This window comes from Caloenas nicobarica, chromosome 5 (assembly GCF_036013445.1).
Source record: "Caloenas nicobarica isolate bCalNic1 chromosome 5, bCalNic1.hap1, whole genome shotgun sequence".
NCBI lineage: Eukaryota > Metazoa > Chordata > Aves > Columbiformes > Columbidae > Caloenas > Caloenas nicobarica.
This window is the reverse complement of record NC_088249.1, coordinates 60,619,619-60,640,933: the sequence shown is the minus strand read 5'-3', so window position 1 is coordinate 60,640,933 and position 21,315 is coordinate 60,619,619. Positions and strand designations below refer to the sequence as shown.

The window sequence follows — 21,315 nt, the reverse complement described above, 5'->3', positions numbered from 1 at the left end:
AAACGGCAGGCAGGACTATAAACAATTGTTTCCTTTCCACAGAGATGTCATCATTCCAGTAAAACTGAAACCCGCTCTTCCTCTACATCCTCTTCCCAGTGGTAGTTTCACAAAGCACATACTGACCCCTTTATATTCAAAGTGGACTTCCTGATGCACAAGTTCAAATCCCAGCTATCATCTATCATCTTAATTCTTCTGGGACAAATAAAGTATCATGCAACATACCATATGTGGATATTTCAGCAGAGCTCTTTAGAGTCACGTCCTGTCTACCCAGTGTGATCAAGGGTTATTTTAGTTCTGTATATTTAGAATAATACATGACAAACCTCTATCTGGGTGCACTACCTCAAAAAAAAATAGACACTGAGGCTGGGAGTAAATCCCCTGTGTGACTTGGCCCATTTAGACACCCTGGGGTATTGGAGACATCTGCATAGGGATCTCAGGCACAGTATGGGATCTATAGGAGACTCATGGCAGCCCGTAGCCATGCACAATACCCCAGAACACAAACTGGCACTAGGCACGTATTTCAGCACCTGAAATGTCTCCTAAAGATCTGCGCAAATCAAATGTATGATGTATCCCTATTCCCCCAGTGTGCTGGATGCCAAGTTACCTTTATTCTCACAGGACTGCATTAAGCAGGACTAGATGAAACTCATCTGCACTTTGAAAATGGTTAAAAAATTAGACCCCACTCCAGATTAGGCACACAAAGAGGAGACCTGTCTCTATACCTACCTATAGCTTCCAGAATGTTTACCTATGAAATACAAAATACTTGTAAAACTATCAGATGGTATTAAAATATTCTCTTCAAAAACACTTTTAGTAAAGAGAATTAAACAGTTAATGTAGAGATATGATTTCAAAAATACTGCCCAAACTAGAATAAATTAAGTAGCCAGAATTTGGATGATGGAAAAATTAAGAGTCGAATCATTATTCGAAAGTAGTACAAGCATTTATATTATAAAAACTAATTTGAGTCATGAACTTTAAAGACAGTGTGGGCCTTTATCAGGTTCATTGTGCTCAATACTGTGGAAACTCAGAAGCAGGTGCTACCCCTGCTCTGGTTATTAGACTCAGTAACTAAGTCTAGTCATTATTATAAAATAAATAAAAAAAGAGGTTTGTGTACAGCAGTCTTGCTAACTTAGGACGTTTAGGTAAGTTTTTTAAAGACACTTTTACCTCTGCAAACTATGGTGTGTATAATGATATTAAGGTGATGTGACTGGTAATTAATTTAACCTTTATTGGTAAAAGGTTGAAACAGCTAGAGCTCTCAGTATCTCCTACATATTTTATATGAAACCAATATGAGGAACATTTCTTAAAATGTTTGGTGATCCAAAACAAAACCAGGTTACGAACGGAATCACGCTATGTGTGTTAGTTGTGGGACAAATATGTGGAGCACAGAGCCAGGAGATGCAAAGGCTGTCCTGCAAGCTCACAATATTCCCCCAAACGTCGGATTGTGACTTTGACTCCTGCAAATTGCCCAGTAATTCCATAGCAGAATTAAGTTTCTTCAGCTTTTGCAGAAGGGATGGAACTCCCACTCCCCAGACAGTGAAGCTGAACTCATCAAGATTTGTTTTACTGAGGAAAGAAAAAATTTCATAGGGAATTTCCAGGACAATAAAAGCAGCATCTGCTATTTTTTAAGCACAGCAACTGTCTGGAGCGGCATTCTCTAGTTCAGGGGTGTCAAACTCCTTTTCCCCGGGGGCCACATCAGCCTCGTGGTTGACTTCAAAGGGCCAAACGTCATTTTTAAATATACAGTCCTAAAATTATGTGTTTCCATATATATTGCTAAAATCTGTAAAACTGGGGCTAAACAAGCGTTAAACTGACAGCAGAGCAACTGCTCTTTTTGCTAAACAGCATCAACACCAGAAAGGCACCCAGTGGTAGGATCAATAAATCCATATAGCCTTTTTCATACTGCAGATTATTTATTTAAACTCTTGGAGCACAAAACACTACCTCCGGTCCCAGTGAACGATATTGCATTTAGTTATTTTACATCAGTGACGAGATTTCACAAAACACTGTACCATCCAGATGATTCATATGTTCTAATGCAAACAATATGAAACACAACACTGGAGCACCAGCTCCGTCTTCTCATTAGCACAACAATCACCTCAGCTCTCTTCCTGCCATTTCGAGACTCCATTACTGGTTGTCTGACTGTATTTCTCCAAAGAAATATTATCTTGAATTACTCAACGACTTCTAGAGCAATAAAAAGCTCTTCATTGCTTGCTAGCCAGAGCTGATATGCAGCAAGAAGAGGCCATCCACAAAGCCTTCTCTCAAAACCCTCCACCTCTTACTAAAGAAGTCCTTAGAAAATACTTAACCCAAATAGTTGTGAACCTAAGTATTTCCTAAGTTTCTGTACCCAGTGAACACTTAGCATAATTCCCAGGGAAATAAAAGTTTGCTTGTGATTTTCTTTTTTCCTCTACTTCTTTTTCTTGCCTTTCATTTCATTTTAGCCTTTGAAACATCAGCAAAGCCCAGCTGTGTTCCTGCTGGTCTGCCAGAGCTGTTGAATAGGAAATTTCTTATTCTTTAGCTGAAAAAGTGTAATATATTGCTAACACCAAGTCATGGTTTGTTACTTTTAATTGGAGTATGAGCTAAGGTGTTAAAACAAAGTAAGTGGCTACCAGCATTAGGGACATGGTTTAGTGCTAGAGTTGGGTTATGGTTGGACTCGGTGATCTTGAGGGTCACAGAGTCACAGAATGTCAGGGATTGGAAGTGACCTCAAAAGCTCATCCAGTCCAATCCCCCCGCCGGAGCAGGAACACCCAGATGAGGTTACACAGGAAGGCGTCCAGGCGGGTTGGAATGTCTGCAGAGAAGGAGACTCCACAACCCCCTGGGCAGCCTGTTCCAGGCTCTGTCACCCTCACCGTGAAGAAGTTTCTTCTCATATTTAAGTGGAACCTCCTGTGTTCCAGTTTGAACCCATTGCCCCTTGTCCTATCATCGGTTGTCACCGAGAAGAGCCTGGCTCCATCCTCCTGACACTCACCCTTTACATATTTATAAACATTAATGAGTCACCCCTCAAGTCTCCTCCAAGCTGAAGAGCCCCAGCTCCTCAGCCTTTCCTCACACGGGAGATGCTCCACTCCCTTCAGCATCTTCGTGGCTCTGCGCTGGATTCTTCCAACCAAAATGATTCCACGATTTGGTTGGGAACTTTTGTTCTTTCTCTGACCACGTTTCACTCCCAACATACCTAAATTAAAGTATTATCTAAACTCTTCCAGGAAAAAGGTAAGAACTTACACTTTTAAGGGGGAGTGAGTATTTCTTTTAGACAGAAAGAAGAAAAAAAAACCAAACTTTCTTTCCCCAAAGGAACAGTCCTGGCGTTCCGGACACCAACAGCCCTGGGAACGCCTGACGAAGCGATCCTGAGGTGGAACCCGGGCCCGGGCGGGGCCCCCGTGCCCTCAGCAGCGCTCGGCCGGCCAGGCCCGAGGGAACCGCGCGGGGACCGCGGCCACAGCGGGTCCGACGGGGGCTGAGGGACCTGCGCCTTCCGGAGGGGCCGTAGCCGGGCGGGCAGAGGCGCCTCTCACGGCTGCTGTCCCGGCTCCTGTCACAGCGGCCGCTCCCGCTCCCGCCCAGCGGAGAACCGCCCAGCGGCGGGGAAGCGGAAGCGGGCGGTGCGCGGCACCGGAAGCCGCTCTGCCTTTCCGGTGCGGGCGGCGTGCTCGGTGCGGCCGCGGCTGCTTCCCCCGCCATGAGCGTCCCGGCGTTCATCGACATCACGGAGGAGGATCAGGTCGGCGGGGAGCGGGGCGTGCGGGTGGCGGCGGCAGAGCGAGGGCGGGCCGGGCCACGGCCCTCGGGGGTCGATCCTGGGCCGGGCTGTGGCGGCCTGCGGGGAGGCGAGGGTCTGGCGGGGCGGGGGCCTGTCCCTGTGCCTGTCCCCGTCCCTGTGCCTGTCCCCGTCCCTGTGCCTGTCCCCGTCCCAGTGCCTGTCCCAGTGCCTGTCCCAGTGCCTGTCCCAGTGCCTGTCCCTGTGCCTGTCCCCGTCCCTGTGCCTGTCCCCGTCCCTGTGCCTGTCCCTGTGCCTGTGCCTGTCCCAGTGCCTGTCCCTGTGCCTGTCCCAGTGCCTGTCCCTGTGCCTGTCCCTGTGCCTGTCCCCGTCCCTGTGCCTGTCCCCGTCCCTGTGCCTGTCCCCGTCCCTGTGCCTGTCCCCGTCCCTGTCCCAGTGCCTGTCCCAGTGCCTGTCCCAGTGCCTGTCCCAGTGCCTGTCCCTGTGCCTGTCCCAGTGCCTGTCCCTGTGCCTGTCCCCGTCCCTGTGCCTGTCCCTGTGCCTGTCCCTGTGCCTGTCCCTGTGCCTGTCCCTGTGCCTGTCCCAGTGCCTGTCCCTGTGCCTGTCCCAGTGCCTGTCCCAGTGCCTGTCCCTGTGCCTGTCCCTGTCAGGCCGCCCCCTCGGCGGGGCCGCGGGTGTCCGTCCCACCGGGGCTGCTGGGCCCGTGTAGCTCCGTGAACTTGGGGCTGTTCCTAGAGAGACCGAACGGGCAGATCAAAGAAACTGTGAACTGAAAGATCACAGAATCACAGAATGCCAGAGATTGGAAGGAACCTCGAAAGATCGTCTAATCCAATCCCCCTGCCGGAGCAGGAACACCCAGATGAGGTTACACAGGAAGGCGTCCAGGCGGGTTTGAATGTCTGCAGAGAAGGAGACTCCACAACCTCCCTGGGCAGCCTGTTCCAGGCTCTGTCACCCTCACTGAGAAGAAGTATCTTCTCATATTTAAGTGGAACCTCCTGTGTTCCAGTTTGAACCCATTGCCCCTTGTCCTATCATTGGTTGTCACCGAGAAGAGCCTGGCTCCATTCTCCTGACACTCACCCTTTACATATTTATAAACATTAACGAGGTCACCCCTCAGTCTCTTCCAAGCTAAAGAGACCCAGCTCCCTCAGCTTTTCCTCATAAGATGAGTCAGTCTTTGCAGTTCCCTCTTCAAAAGTCTCCACCTGCCTTGCACTTCATTTTCCTCTCAACAGTACCGTTTTTTAGGAGAGGAAAACAAGTTCAGACACAGGCTGGAGTGTTAGTTACACATCTTGGTTTTGCAGGATTCACAATACTACAGGCGTGGGAACGGTGAAGTTTGTCTTTGAGCTACAACTTTGTTTTGCCCTCGAATTTTAGTGTTTGTTTTTCCCAGTGTCCTTTAAGTGATGTGTATATATACGTAGCTGGAAATCCACAGGCACTGCCTGTACAAGTACTGCCCTTCAGCCCAGTCTCCGTTTGCTGTAATGTCCGGTAAATCTCCATCAAATTGTCTGAAACAGCTTCAATGCAGCAAAGGGGCGTGGAGCGTTTAACTTTGTCTTATGGTACCGTCATGATTTGACATGAACTTGATGTAAATGACACCTGGTGTCACAGTGGTGTCTGGGTCAGAGCTCCCTTGTGCCAGGAGCTGTGTGGCCTCATTGGGGTTGTTTCTGAAGGGCTGTGGTTCTGCTGCTGAAACCGAGGATTGTGAAGTTAAAACTCAGGCCGTCACCGGGGGAAAGGTACTTTCTCAGTGTATTTTTAAATACTGTCAAGGTGCGGTGGGTTATAGCATTTTGTTAGGAAATGTCTTTACCTTGCATGAAGACTGCTTTCTCTGAAGTGGTTTTCTTTACACCCTTTTTCTTTTCTGGTGAAGAAGCAACTAAGTGGTTTTATTGTTTTGCATGAAGCTTTCAAAGAGAGTAAAAGATAATAAGAATTCATAAGAAGAAAGCATCTTTGTAACAAAAACTCGCTAGGCCTGCTGTCCTCTGACAAGTTCTAAGAGACACATTCACACTGTGAGAAAGCTCCACAGTTGTCTGATCTATTCAGTTACTGGCAAACCAGCTGCAGCACGTGCAGCAGCATCTTACGCTGTGTTGGTATTTGGGTTGTACATAAACGGGGAGGAGAGGGAGCGTTGTAGGAAACAAGGTGGTAAGGAGACGTGAGAGGAAGCGTGAGTGAGCAGTGGGGGCAGAGGGGTGGTTGCAGAACAAAAATCTGTAAGAAATTAAATTACGTTGGCTTTACTGTTCACTTAACAAGTGTTTTGTGTCTATTGTCTTTTTTTTTAATTAAGGCTGCAGAACTTCGAGCCTACCTGAAATCCAAAGGAGCAGAGATCTCTGAAGAAAACGCCGAAGGTGGACTTCATGTGGACTTGGCACAGATTATCGAAGTTTGCGATGTGTGTCTGAAAGAGGATGACAAAGGTTTGCATCTTTAAGTCATGTTGGTTTTGCTAAACGTATCACCGTCCGTGCTTTCAAATAGTAGCAGTTGGCAGAATTTAGAGGTGTGTTGCGTGACTTGCATGTTAACACGTGCATCTTTATAAAACTGGAAGCGCTTATTTCCATCATTGCCATGTAAAATGTGCATGTACTCAACCCCTCCCTTCTCCAAACATCCAGCGCCCTTTGAAGAAGGCGGAAATAGAGCTGGACTGTGCTTGTTATGAGGGTGTAGCAAGTTGTGTACAAAATAGGTTTTCTCTCTGAAAAAAGAAGTATGATAAAAATAAATCTTGCTGTCAGTTGATGGCTGTGATGCTGCAGATCAAGAAAACTTCAAGTAACAACAAAAATTCGGACTGGAGATCTGTAAGTAGAAGTTTTAAGGCCTAAACATTGATTATTATTTTCTGAAAAGACTAGGAGTTTCAGTAGCCAGTATCTTGTTTCGAGTTAAGGCTGTAGATCCTTAGAAACTGCACTGATATCTTTTAATGATACTGATAATGCTGCAGTAGCTTTAAATGATCTTTCTGTGCCTGCTGTACTGTGCACCAATACACAAATTCCATTTAGAACTTCCACATGTAAAAGATCAATTGCTAATATGACCAATAGATGTTGCTTGAAAGAATGCATGGTTCATCTAAGGAGTACTTACAATAATTTTTCATGTTGCCTTTTATCGTAGGCAAATAAGTGTGAAATACTCGAGAAGGTTATTGCTCTGCTGTTTCATGTTCAGCTTTAATTTTTGGGAATAAATAATATTTTCCATATATAATGAATTTTGTTCTTGTCCTTTGCTTAACTGATATTTGGGCAGACTGTGCAAACACAAAACCTGTCTGTTTGGAAAGGATGGAACACCATGCTTGAAACGGGAGCTGGGGAGGCTTTTGAATCTACTTTGTTCTTGTGGGCATTGTCCCTGTGGTCTGGGTGTCCCTTGTGCTCCCATTGAAATGTTTTCCGGTATGTGAGGTCTTTGTATTCTCACTTCAGAACTGTGAGGCAGTTTTCTGGATGTGCTGGAGGAAGCCACTGTTTTTTATTTTTAACGCCAAAACCTGAAGTTCCTCTGAGTTACATGTGAACAGAGAATTTGGACAAACTGTGATATCAAATACCAAATTCTGTGTTGACCTTGGAGGGGTAATTCTTGCTTTACATGAGATATGTTGGTGAAAAACCACACGAGCCAAATCTCTGGTACATTCTGACGAATATCCAGATTGGTTTTCTTGGCGTTTTCTCTCTGTTACAGTTCTTGCCGATGCAAAATAATCCTTCATAGCAGAAGTAACCCTCCAGCACTAAATAGCTACTGATGATTGCTGCTTGCAGTTTTAAACAGCTTCATGTTTTGTTTTGTGCAGATGTTGAGAGCGTGATGAACAGCGTTGTCTCTTTGCTTCTTATCCTGGAACCTGACAAACAGGAAGCGCTGATCGAAAGCCTGTGTGAGAAGTTGGTAAAATTTCGGGAAGGAGAGCGCCCGTCTCTTAGATTGCAGCTGTAAGTATTGGACAGAGGAAAGCAAGACGATGGTACCTTGCAAAGTAATCCTTCCTCTCAAGAGGCAGGAATATCTTGTCTGTCTTTAAATCAAAGTGGGGGGTGTCTCTCAAGATATGTCTCTCTGTTGCAGGAAGCACCCTTTTTTACCTTTTTTTTCCCTATCATGAAATAGAAGTACCAATATGCTTTCTTTGCTTGAGTGTTACAAAATTAAAATTAAAATATCAGCTTCTTTGCTGCAAACAGTTACAAAACTGGAAGCCGCTACAATTCATCACGGACAAGGTGCCACCAGGTGCTTTGCATGTACTAGCACACAGCTTAATAGAAACATTTGTGTGTGCTCAGGTAACGTTTTTTGAAACCTCTTTAACTCAGTTTTTTTGTTGTTTGTGGTTTAGGCTGAGCAATCTCTTCCACGGGATGGACAAGAACACTCCTGTGAGGTACACGGTGTACTGCAGCCTTCTCAAAGTGGCCTCATCGTGTGGTGCCATCCAGTACATTCCAACGGAACTAGATCAGGTAATTAACGTGGTGCTTCGAGTTACAGCCCTTCTATTAACCACGTTGCATCTCACTAAATTTTAGTCAGAGTCGATACAGACCGTCTCTGTTACAAATTGCCAGAACCTAGTGAAATAAGAAACGCAGAATACAGGATTTCTTGTCTTTTAAAGGTCTGTCTACAGAATCTAAATCAAATTGCTGTTTATTTTCTGTTTCTGATGCTGAACATAGATGTGTCTGATTCCTGCGATAGCAATGGAAACAAACAGCTTTGATCAGGAGTGAGGCATCAAGTTCTTGCCCCTTGCTCTGGAATCACTGTTATTAGAATCACTCATCCTTTATTTAGGAAGTAACATGGAGAGCACAGACTTTTGGCTTCTCACGGGAAAATTTCCAGGTACTGCATGGGAAGCCTGAGAGTCAGAGGACCCAAAGGACAAAGGAGAGATGATGAGAAATATTTTCAGTTCTATTTTAGTCTTTTCCCCAATCCTTCTTTTTCACTTGTATTCTGCCTAGGTCCGAAAATGGATTTCTGACTGGAATCTTGGCACAGAGAAGAAGCACACTCTTCTGAGACTGCTCTATGATGTCCTGGTAGACTGCAAAAAAAGGTATAAAAGACAACTAATAGATACCATAGACCTGTATTTTAAATCGAAGTATTGTAAGTGATCTGTAGGGAAAGTATTTCTCATAGCAATTCTAAAATTAATCTGTCCTGATAATTCAATTTGAATATACCTGGGTTTTTTTCTTTTTATGTTTTTAAGAACTCTTACATTAAACCAGTGTTTCCAAGAACATTAAAGTTAGTAGTGAATTAGCTGCAAACCACAGAGTCCCAAAATAAAACTATTCCATTCTATAAATATTAATCTTTGAGCATTGTAGCATTATGCCAGGTTTATTATTTAATTGCGCTTCTGACATTTTAGTGCATGGTAGTGCTATCTCTTACTTAATGATGTTGGGAGGCTTATCAATCACAGTTAACAAAATCAGTCTCTTTATGTAAACATTACCTTTAGGACAGAGCTTTCCACCAGTCATGGAAATTAATGTCCACAGAATACCTGCTTGGCCATTTTAAATTATTATCCTGGATCGTAAGAAGCATCTTTGATCTAACAAACTTGGCAGACCAGTGTCTTCTGGCATGTAAAGTAATCCCGTGTGTGTCGTGCTTGTAAATTAATGTAAGTCTTAACTGAGAGCTGTCAGCAATTTGTCTTGCAGACGTGATACGGTGTATTGGCGGCATTGGCCGGGGTGATAGAGACGGGCGGTAGTTTCAGCATCTCGTTCCACGGCAATTTCAGCCTATCTAAACCATCCTTGTTGTGTTTTGGGATGTGGGTATGGGGGGTGTGTTGTTAACCCCCACAGTTCCCTTTCACTCTGTTTTCTGAGTTAGTTTTCAAAGTTTTTTTTTAAATTTTCACAGCGAAGCAGCATCAGGGCCTCTACACTGCTGACTTGCACGGGCAGCAGCACTGCGCTTGCATTTTCTACATTTGCAAAACCTTGTAGTGCCGCAGGAGGAAGCGATTCAGTTCTGTCCCCTCCCTTCCTGTCCTGTCCCTTCCCGCTCCCAGTTCGTGTGTGTTTGTGCTGGTGTAGCCGTTTGTGCAGCTGTGTGGTGGATGGGACTGGGGAGGTGACCTTGCCAGGGGTTAAAAAAGGCGAGTGTGGAGCTGTCATAGGAGGAGGAGAGTTTCTTTGACAGGAGAGTTTGCTTATTCTGGCCTGGTGAAATCGTAGCCTGGAAATGCTGTGTCAGCATAGCAGGATCATTTTTAACTAACCTCAATTTAGGGATGATTAATCCTTGTGGAGTAGTTACACTGTGAGCTACGGCGTTATTGGGAATTCCCGTTCCTGTTCCTACCACTAAAATGCTTTTGCATTGGTAGTACCGTATCATGGATTTCAGATGGTCAAAATAATTTCAGAAATGTTAATCAAAGATCTTAAACATGGTTTAGTGCTTACTTTGTTTCACAAATATTACACTGATACTCCGTAATGCTCCTACTCTTTTAAACACTTCTCATCCTATTGATTTATTGAGAGGTTTTAACTAATTTAATTCCCATACCTAATAGCTGACTATTTTTAGCTATTCTTGTTACAAACCTGTGGCTTAAACTTGTAATTTTTGTTTCCAGTACTACCAGTAAGTTCGCTACCAAATAGTTTTTGCTTACTAATAAGAGGTGATATTTTTAAGTTAGGCATTAAAACTGCCACAAACCCCGTAATATATTGCTCCTGCACTCAGTGTCCTTACCATCTGCTGCAGCAAGCTTTGCACTGAACGGAGCAATTTTTCAGAGCACTTACACTTCTCTCCAGAAAAGAAAACAAGAAGTGACCCGAGCACCTTTGACCTGGCTCACTCTCCTGGATCAGTGGGCAGTATTTGCAATAGTATGGGAAACTCACGGCAGCATTCCAGCTTCAGCACTCAGGAATGTTGCTCTATCTGGCCGTATGGGAAGATAAGTGGGAACTGAAAAACAAGTAATAAAAATCATACCTCAGTTGCCGTGTTGATTTATAAAGGGAAAAGAACACATTGTTGTAAACAGTTGAGTTTTTTTGGTTGTATGTTTTAACTTTTCTCAGCGTGGCAGAAGAGCTGGTTTTCCGTAGCTAATAGACTTTTCCCCGGTGGATGAGTTGGTAGTGAACAGATTGGTAGCTCATGCAAAGCAGCTCATGCAGATGTTTGTGTGGTGTTGCTTTTCCTGCACTGGTAAGTGAAAGCTTGTTTTATCACATCTTTTCCAGTCACTTTCTGGTTGAAGTTTCTTCTTTCTGATGATCAGAATCATCTTGATCTCTTCAAAGAGGGATTTTTATCTTTCCCTTGATCAACCGAAGAAAAATCGGTGGTGGAAAACAAGTGGCTGGTGTGGTTTGTTTCTGAGATCTGAACTCCATAGCTGAACTTTGCAAGAGATCAGTTACTTTCTCTGCTGCCTACTCTCCTTGACATAAAGGTTCTGCAATAAAATTTTGTGCCTCAGCTGCTTTAGCCTTCAGCGTTTACCTAGCTGTGCTGGTATGCAACTGCAAGGTAACACAACCTGTTTTCTTTTCCAGTTTTGCAGGCTCGCAGGCAGCCAGAACCGAGTTCTGCGCGGCCCTGCCAGGCGCCAGCCGGCTGCAGCTCCCAGCTGGGCTCTGCCGGCGTTCAGGCCGCCATTAGTCCTGCCTGAGTTCACATTCAAACAGGTCCGGCAGGTCTGCTTATTCATACCTGTAGCAAAAAGCTCAGCGTGTCAGGCAGCTCCAAAAATAATTGTTTCACTTAATTTTAATGCCATATAATCATGTAATGTAGAGGGACTTGATTCCAGCATCTTACTAAGTCTCTGAATACTCTGTATTTTCTTTTTTCTTCCTTTTATCTACCATAACTCTTCAATTCTCACTGGCCTTTTGTCAAATTATGCATCTAGAGTGGCACGCGGAGCCAAGAGTACTTGTGCAAGCTGTCTTGCTAGAAAAAATGCTCACATTTGCATCTTGGGTGAGATACACATTTAGGAATGAGCTTTGTTAAAATAGTGTCTGTATTACTGCTTCAAATATCCTAATTTATGGTAGTAATCTGATGCTGAATAGAATGAATAAGATTAAAAGGCCTGCCATATTTGCTGAGACTGACAAGAATTTAGCGCAGAAAGTTGGGGAGTAATTGTCTTGTAGCATTCTAATGTTTCATAGGAATATAAGTGAAAGATTCCACTCCCTCTCCATTTAAAAAAAAAAAAAAAAAAAAAAAAAGATGTGGGGGATTGTAAATACTATTTGAAATTAGTTAAATGCATAGTTTTAAATTTTTGCTCCTAATGGAAGGGGGAGGAGAAGAGAAGTTCCAGTAATCTGTAACACAGTTCTGAAGTGTGTAAGAACAACTACTGAAATCATATATGAATTAAGGAATCCTGTATTATTAGGTTGAATAGTGCAGGAGTGGAGCCTCTTGGGTTGAATGTGTATATAGTATCAGTCTTGCATTAAACTGGTTCTTTGTCTTCACTAGAACATTGTGTTGATAAGATTTCACCAGTTCAGAAATCGTCATCTGATTTATGTGCAAATAGTTCTCTCATATATAAAGCTGTCTAATTTTATTTCACTGATACAAAGCTATGAGTTCTTCTGCACATCAATATCTGTTGCCACGACAAAACATAAACTGACCTCTTTAATGCTGAAGTCTTAAATTTCATTCAAGTTTACATCCCTGCACGTGGTTCTGGAATAATGGCTGGGACCTGTAGAAAATTCCCCTGCCTTGGGCACAAACTGTCTTTGCTCAGTGTGCATCCAGATTATATATGGTATTGCTTGTTTCCCATGATGTCTTAATATTTGTATTGCACATTTGTGAGATCTTGTAAATTCTCTAGGAGCACGAAACCTCACCCTATAGAGAAGTTGCCAAATAATAGGACTGTGAGATTTTAAAATAATTACCCATATAAAGATAGTGTCATCATCCCATAAAAAACATTCTGACCTGTGCTGCTGTACGGTTTAAACCTGGATCACAGCACAGTACATACTGGGAATATTGTGTTGTTTTTTCCTCCCGTGTGCAATTTACACCATTAAGTAATTAAAGTGAATTGAAACTTTAGTCTTGCACAGCTTTTTTTCTTTTAAGGAAAATTTTGTAGGCCTATTAGACCACACGGGGAAATCTGTTGTATCCGGAAATGGGCGACTTGGAAGGAAGAGCTTAATGTTACACTATAACCCACTGTACTCTGGAGAGTAGTAGCCAACCTTCCTCCTGTCCACTGAGAAAGTACCGCTTAGGAGAGTAGTTGCCAGGCTGTGTCTGTGCACGGGAGGCTTGTGCAAAGCTCGTGTTCACGTTACTGAGGTTTGGTTGTGCTCTCACTGCTGAGTTTTGGTCGTACCTACCTCCGCACCCCACCTAGTTCAAAGGAAATAGTGATTTTGCATCAGCAAAATCTGCTCTCTGTATAGAACAACTGTCACAGCCTTCTGTTTTAGTAGTTAGCAAGAATTCCATGAGAAATAGGAAATAGCTTTTTGTGTGTATACCCACAGCATATTCAATGCGTATTTTTTTTTTTCTGAAAATTTTGTAAAAAGCATCAGCAGTTGCTGGCCTCTCTAGTGATAAGAGGTCTTACGTGAAAATAAATCAACATCTGTTAAAATGACACAGTAGAAGTCTCGGGGCTGGTTTGCAGTATCATTGATGAGCTGTTTACAAAACAATGTGGGTAGACAAGGCTGTAGGATTACTCATTTTTCTGAGAATGAATAGTTTTTCTGAAAGCTGTCTGTTACAGCAGTGTTGGAAGCTGCTTGTGCTTCACAGCAGTATAAACCAATCTAATTGCTGGCTGCCTAACGTCGTCAGTAAAATGAGCAGCTCTCACTTGGAATACTTGAAGAGAGAATCCGTGAAAGAAGAAAAGGCAGCTTTTATACAGTCATTTTCATGACCATAAATATCCTTTAAGATATGCCATTTTACATTTGAAATAAACTTTGCAGCGCTACTTATTGTGCAGTGATTAAATCCAGATGTGCATAAGAGGAGCGTTCTAGTGAACCATATAAAGCTGGTCCTAGCTCAGAAAGCTTTTTCCATAGCCAGCAGGTAATTTATCAATTTAAGAGAATGAAATGAAGGGTGAAGATAAACATTTTGTAGAACAAGAATTGAAAGAATACATCTAGTTAATTTGTTCTCTCCATGAGAATTAAAATGGATCATCTACATGTTTTTCAAGTGTAATTTAATTTGACCTATAGCATCATAATGGAATTATTTAAATATTTGAACGTCTTGTTTGAACTATTTTTTTCAGTGATCCTGAGATAACTTTATTTTTCTACTATAGTGACACGGCGGCAAAAGTCATGGTGGAACTCCTGGGAAGTTACACAGAGGACAATGCTTCTCAGGCTAGAGTTGATGCTCACAGGTAATACTGACTCTCCCGTTTTCTTAAAAGTAGTTTTTTCTCAATTGCTAAATTGCATTGATCGCCTTACTCTGAAGGGTATGGAATGGCCTGGCAGCGAGGACCTGGCCACTGCCTGTTTTCTGTAGCGCGGCTGATTCGATGCAGAGATTTTCTGTGCAGCCAGCAGTAGGCTTGGTTGGTTTAGGCAGAGGCAGGTTTACTCCACCGTGCAGGTGCACAGGTGTGTGTCTCTGGTCACTGCTGACAGATCAGCTGCAGGTAAGGACATGGTTTACATCAACTGTGCAAGCAAAATTTGAATTGGCATCCTTTATTTCAGGTTTTTTACTTACTGATTGCTTGATTCTCTTAACTTGGAGCGTTCTTTTCAAATAGCACTTTCTGTTGAAAGGAGATTCTTGCTCTCCTTTATGTGAGCAAGTCCTAAGGATGTGAACTGCACAGAGATAAACTTGTTGGACAAGCTGGGAGTAAATTGATTCTTAGCAGTGTATTTTCCCCACTGGCCAAAATGAGTAAAAGCTTGTATTTTGACATTCTGCCTATCATGATTCTTCTTAGGAATTAGATTTTTAATAAGTCACGTAGTTCTGCCAGGTGTGTACAGCCAATAGTTCTCAAGGGAGCTGTTTATACTTGAGGATGGAGGAAAATCAGGATGACTCATTTTGCAAATTAAAGTGTCTGTACATAAGTGAAAACTCCATTGAGTGCCCGACAGCAACCGAGGACCTTTTACATCTGACGGAACGTGCCTGCTGGGGTTGGTCACGTCACTGCGGCTGCGCAGACCTGAGGTTCTCCTGGGTTGTGGTCCAGGCTGGCGGAGCGAGAGTGACACCGAGTCCTCTCACGTGCCGCTGAGCAAATGCTTTCGTCAAGAGCTCTTGAAACACTTGTGCTCTGTGTATAGTCTGTAGCTGCAACTACTAAATCATAGGCCTTGCAGCACTTGGTACTGGGGTTTTCTCTGGTTTGTGTCACCTGTTCAAGCATAGTTAATCTTCCTAACAACTTAATTCTATGAAATTTTAGGAGGACAGTAAAAATACCTCTAGGAAGGAAGGTGGGGCTGGAAATAAATGCATGGATGGGAACAGTACGGTGATCTGTAGTCCTGCCACCTGGCAAATCACTTAATATTTTCTTTACTTGTTTTTTCATCTGTAAAATGAAGATTAAAATTGGAACATGACATGTCTTACATCTAAGAATAGTTGAAAACCCTTGGGTGTTTCCTAGTAAGCAAGGAACAACAAATTGAGTTGGACTTAGTCATAAAAATGTGTATTGCTGTAAAAATAAGCATTCCTTTTTTCTAATTAGATGTATTGTACGAGCATTGAAGGATCCAAATACCTTTCTCTTTGATCATCTTCTTGCCTTAAAACCAGTCAAATTTTTGGAAGGAGAACTTATTCATGACGTAAGTAACTTTGTTTTTAGCAAGATAGTTTGATATCTCCAGAGTGCCTTCTTTTATTAGTGTCTTTTGAAATTCATTAGGTTATCTGTGTCAGTAATATTGAGTTGCAATGTACTATTTCTTTTAATGCTTCTAGAATTAAAAAATTAAAATGTTACATGTGAAATGTTTCCCTTCCGACCTTTCAGAAGTCAGTTACAAATCTTGCCCTCACGTGAGTCCTGTAGCAAAACTGCCTTTCAAGTCTGAGAAAAGGAAGTGAGCTCAGCACAGATTGCCCTCAGCTATTGACAGAAAGCAGAATTTTAGCTCTTAATGGTTGATTTTTCTATGCAGTACCAATAGTTTTTATACATATCTCTGTGCAGTCTGCAGGGAGGGGAAACACATAATATTTAAACTGTTCTTATATTTGTTTTCCATCTTCTAGCTTTTGACAATTTTTGTAAGTGCTAAACTAGCATCCTATGTCAAGTTTTATCAGAACAACAAAGACTTCATTGACTCCCTTGGTAAGTTTTCAGATCATTCCATTTCTGACTAGTTACGTGGCTTGAGATACGGAAGCCGCAACGTGCTTCAGCTTGAACCCATATATTGAAGCCAAGGAAATGTAACAGGAGTTTTTTAGGAACAGATTAGAGTTTGTAGACTGATCTCTACTAGACTGTAAATGGCCCATCCAACTGTGGTTTGTTCTACTCGAACAAGCTGTGTTATGGGTTTGGAAGAGAACTGTTTTTCCCCACTTCTTTTCTCTTAAACCTTTTGGGATGGGAGTTTTAATGCTTTGATACTCTAGGCTAGGCCAGAGATCACAACTTTATTGAGTAAGCCAGCTACTTGTATGAATCTCTTACAATTTTTTCATGATTAATAACTTTGTAACAGCAAATACTTCTCCTGAACAGTAAGATGAAACTTGCAAATAGTGTGTGTGTGTGTCTGATGCATTAGCCCCAGCAAGCCACAGTCTGTCCCCGTTAATTTGTTTCATCACATGAAGCAATGTGATGGAATGTTAATGTCAGCACCCTCTTTATTTACACACTGTGGAAAAAAGGAGTAGTAATTAACACTTTGACACTCCCCCGTTGATGTGTAATTGACTGTTTCAAAGGAGCACTGGTTCATAAGCTATCGCATGCATTAAAATTACGGTTTTTATATTCCAGCTTTTTAGGACAGGGGTCAGCGACAATGCAGAAATTGCTCAATGATGCAGGTTTTTTTATTACTGCATTAAGGTTTTGACATATTGGTAATGAATAAATGTTTCCATAAAAACCAGATTTATTTATTTTTTTATAACTTTGATTTTGAAATGACACTTGAACACTGGCTGAATGCATTTGAGGAAAGGCGTAGTTTTGCTCAAACAGAGTTTAGTGCAGCCTTTTACCACATGCATTATTTTGTTTAATGGAGTGTGGTGTAATTCTGAGAATAATTACCCTCAGAGCTTTACAATGCTGGTACTTTGGGTATTAAAATGATGGAAACATCAATGTGATTTTTCGTGGATAAAATTAGCAGCAAGTTTTTGGTAGTTTGTAAACGTGTATATAAGATAAGCGTAACTTCTGTCATATATATTAAAATGTTAGTTGTGTAGACATCTTATGCTGTTCTTTCTTAGGGGAACGTGGCTTTTGTATTCTAATTATTTTTAGTATTGAAATGGCTTATCTGTTAGTTATTTGTCCACAGAAGTATTTGCTGAAAATGCTGTTATGCTAACATTTGAATAAATTTGTGGAAGATCAGTTACACATATACATAGTATTACTTGTATAATACACAATAGCCATGATTTATTTTGTTTTGCTTCCCTGTATCTGTGTTTACCTCTGAATATACAGCGCGTGCATTTTTGATATATCTAGGAGTCACATAATCTTCAAACATCTGTGTAGCTGGTTTGAAAGGCAGCCTTACTTCCAGTTATCCTGTTTTCTCACCCGTTTCATGGTGCAATCGGAAAACTCGGAATGTCTTTGAGCCGTGGATAAGGTGGAGATTCTGCGGCAGCGCAGAGCGGGATGCTGGGAACTTGGTCTGAGTGCATCAGCCACACCTTTGAAAAACAAGGGCAGTTTGGTATAGAAAACAATACATTAGATGAGGCATTCAGAAATTCTTCACAACACCTACGATCTGTTCCCAAAAATTAGTAGATTATCAACTCTGCTTTAAAGATTTTATTTTTTTCATTTTAATAACTTGCCAAGGTATTGGGCTTTAAAATAAAGAATATTAATAACAGGATTTCAGTGAGAGCACAAGCTCTAGTTCTCCCCTTTCCTGGATGGGGACCAATTAAAGCCAGTCTCAGAAAGCTGTGCAGGGAAAAGGAAAAGCTCCTACAGGTGGCATCAGTTTGTTACAATTTGTTGTGTTATTAATGCTGACAACTTAGGCCAGCAGTAGCATTATCTGTGTCAACTGAATCGCCCTAACATGTCCACATTTAATCTGGTATTATCAGCAGTCTTTTTCGGAAAGTTAATCAGCATCTCATTTGCATTTGTTAATTAGGGTTAATGTGTGCTAATTGATTTTTTGATGCTTGTAGAGTTCCATTAAACCCAGTTAGGTGTTGTTGCTGGTGCTCCTCATTCGTATGAGTTATGGTGATCACATTTTTGTTGAATCGGTGCCAAATAGGGAACCTGCATCATAATTATAGCTAATTAACACAACATGATGTCCTGCACTAATGCGCTTTCCTACTAGTGTGTGGATGTTATAAATCCCAAATTTAAATATTTACTGAAGCAATGTGAATGTTTATAATGTTATTCCAAAACAAGACGCTGACATTGATTTTATAGAAGCTTCCACTGAATCTCAGCCGGTACCTCACAGAATTTGGAATAAGAAATGCCTCAGTTCATCTGGATGTCAGAACTTTGTAAACCCAGACTTTATTTTTTAAGGAAAACAGTTTCTGATTTTGATGTAAGCCCTTGGCTCAATTCCTCATGTTGCCATTCATACAGTCACGGGAAAGATCTAACCCAACTTTTAGTATCTGTTTCTCTATTCTTGACAAGGACGTTTTTGCCACGCTCGATGCTGTAAGCACACATGGCACTCATGAAGCTTTTTTGCTGTGGTAGAAACAGTTAATTCAGTGCCAAAACACATTCTTCTGGTAGAAAAATGTTACGTTGCTAAACCATTACTGAGAGAGGTTTATTTTCAAGCAACTGCACGAGAACGAGCGGTGAGGCTGTACGAAGGTTTTGACGCTACCAGTTGAGTATTTTCCCTTTGCTGTTGTGTTGCTGTTCTTCCAGGTGATGCAAATGAAAAGTTCACTTGCACCCGCACCATCTACAATTCTGTTCAGGTGATGTTTTCACTGTTTAAAAAAAAATCTCTGTGCTTCACTTTTGTAGATATTTATTACCTTTTACTGACAACACCCGAGTCTTGCTGAATTCACAACTAAACTAGCTATTTTAGCAAAACACAAGGAAGATGCAGGAATTAAATGTTTAATCTCCAAAAATGTTGATAAGGACAGGTGGAATACTTTCTTGATGTGAAATAAATTTTAAATTATTGGAAGCATATATAGTAAAAATAACATTTAAAGCAAATTAATGTATTATTGAATTATAATTCATATCCATAAACTATCAACACTTTCACACAGGCTTGTTGCATGAACACAATATGGCAAAGATGAGGCTACTTACTTTCATGGGAATGGCTGTAGAGAATAAAGAAATATCATTTGACACAATGCAACAGGAACTTCAGATCGGAGCCGATGATGTAGAAGCATTTGTTATTGATGGTAAGAACTGTAGTACCACACTTTAAGCAATGCTAATGAAAAATACCTTTTGTAGGCTTCTAAGCTCATGTTAAATATTCAGAAAAATATTCCTTTTTAATTTCTGTGTTTGTTACACGATATAGTTGCAAAATTTCATGCTTAAAGAGACGGCCAACCGTCGTCTTTTAAACAAATGTTTGTCTTTTCAGTGATAGGAACCGTATTTCATGTAATTATAGAACTAATAAATCATTTGCAGGTTTAATTTGTCATCTGCTTTTGTTTGCTGTCTTGAGAACAGGATGTTTCTGTAGGAGAGAGAAGTTCATAAAAACTGTACAGGATATTGCTTTAATAGAGTGGCACTACACAACAAGATTCATGCATGACCTTCATCTTGTTACATCATTTCGTTTTTCTGCCTACTAGACTGTTAAAACCAACAGCAAAACAACATTAAGTGAACTGCTGCACTTTGATGTTTGTATTGATGTAATTTTGAACAGTTTTAATGCAGTTTAATACCTTCGAACTCCTGAAAATAGCGCTCAACAAAGCCTTGCTTTTTTTTCAGCTGTAAAGACAAAGATGGTGTACTGCAAAATCGATCAGACACAGAGGAAAGTCGTTGTCAGGTAAGGCTGAATTTTTCATAGCATTTTGCAGAACTCAGTGTGTTCTAATTATTTCACTTACATTTGTAGAATATTTTAACTAGAAGCAAGGTATTGTTCCTATCAGTTGCTGGTAGTTAAATAGTTGCTGTTTATCATAATTTTATTAAAGCTCACACTGAATGTGATTAGCTTATTTAATGAAAGAGTCCTATTTTCCAGCACATTTCATTTAATGACCTAATAGTGACAAGAATACTAATGACTGTTGTTGCTTTAAATATTTGGGAAGGCTACAGAATTATCTAACTGTAAAGTGCAGCCCTTTCTGTAGAGAAAATAAAAATTTTCCTATTCACTTGTGAGAATAAAGTAATGCTATAAAAGAATTATTAGGTGAGCATGACGTCTAGTAATCATCTTCCAATTTTGTTTTACTTCTCTAGTCACAGCACACATCGGACTTTTGGAAAGCAGCAGTGGCAGCAATTGTATGACACTCTAAACACCTGGAAACAAAATTTGAATCAAGTGAAAAACAGTCTCCTCAGTCTCTCAGACACCTAATTTTTTTTTTTTAACCTAGTAATGTCACTATAGATAAATTTATTCAAAAACTTTGATAATTTGTGATTTTTTTCCAAAATGTATGCAATTGGTTTAAAGATGATAAATTTTAGATTGCAAGACCAAAAAAAAGCAATAAAACTAAATGGGAAAATATCTTCTGTTGATTTTCTTGCATTACGTTTTCTTATTATTACTATTATGAAAACAGAAGCAATGTTGGTTATGCTTCTTTTGTTCTTGTTTAAGTTTACAATATGAGGATCTTTCTTTGCAAGAGGTGTGGGGAGAAAGGGAGAGAGATCAGAGAAATGATAGTACAAGTAATTGTAAGAGGAAAAAAAATTTCCCTTATGCCCTAAGGGAGGAAAAATGTGAACCTGTTAGAAGTGAAACTGTATGAAGCAAAATCTGCTGCCTTATCTCTGTAAATCATACCTGATGCTCTAGTGTTGAAAGAGACCTTACTGATGCGGAATCAACTATTATACAACAGATGTATTTAAAAATTTGGCAGTAAAGGTAAGTGGCAGAACAATAGGAAAATCTTCGGCTTAGAACTGCTGTAAGTTCTTG

At 41.2% G+C, this 21,315-nt stretch overlaps 1 protein-coding gene across 1 annotated transcript; it reads left to right on the top strand.

Moving 5' to 3' along the window:
• The first annotated feature begins 3,742 nt into the window (after positions 1 to 3,742).
• Positions 3,743 to 20,879, top strand: EIF3M (eukaryotic translation initiation factor 3 subunit M). Its single transcript, XM_065635987.1, has 11 exons — positions 3,743 to 3,835; positions 6,165 to 6,297; positions 7,698 to 7,836; positions 8,241 to 8,364; positions 8,872 to 8,966; positions 14,256 to 14,339; positions 15,669 to 15,768; positions 16,199 to 16,280; positions 19,433 to 19,576; positions 20,133 to 20,193; positions 20,619 to 20,879. Exons 1-11 carry the CDS (start codon positions 3,794 to 3,796, stop codon positions 20,737 to 20,739), a joined length of 1,125 nt encoding a protein of 374 aa, XP_065492059.1. The 5' UTR covers positions 3,743 to 3,793; the 3' UTR covers positions 20,740 to 20,879.
• The last annotated feature ends 436 nt before the right edge of the window (positions 20,880 to 21,315 follow it).

Excerpts from the sequence above, each read along its gene's own strand:
- EIF3M (XM_065635987.1), top strand. The coding sequence starts at position 3,794 with ATGAGCGTCCCGGCGTTCATCGACATCACGGAGGAGGATCAG. Across the intron at positions 8,365-8,871 it reads TTCCAACGGAACTAGATCAG|GTCCGAAAATGGATTTCTGA; the intron begins GTAATTAACGTG and ends TATTCTGCCTAG. Across the intron at positions 14,340-15,668 it reads GCTAGAGTTGATGCTCACAG|ATGTATTGTACGAGCATTGA; the intron begins GTAATACTGACT and ends TTTTCTAATTAG.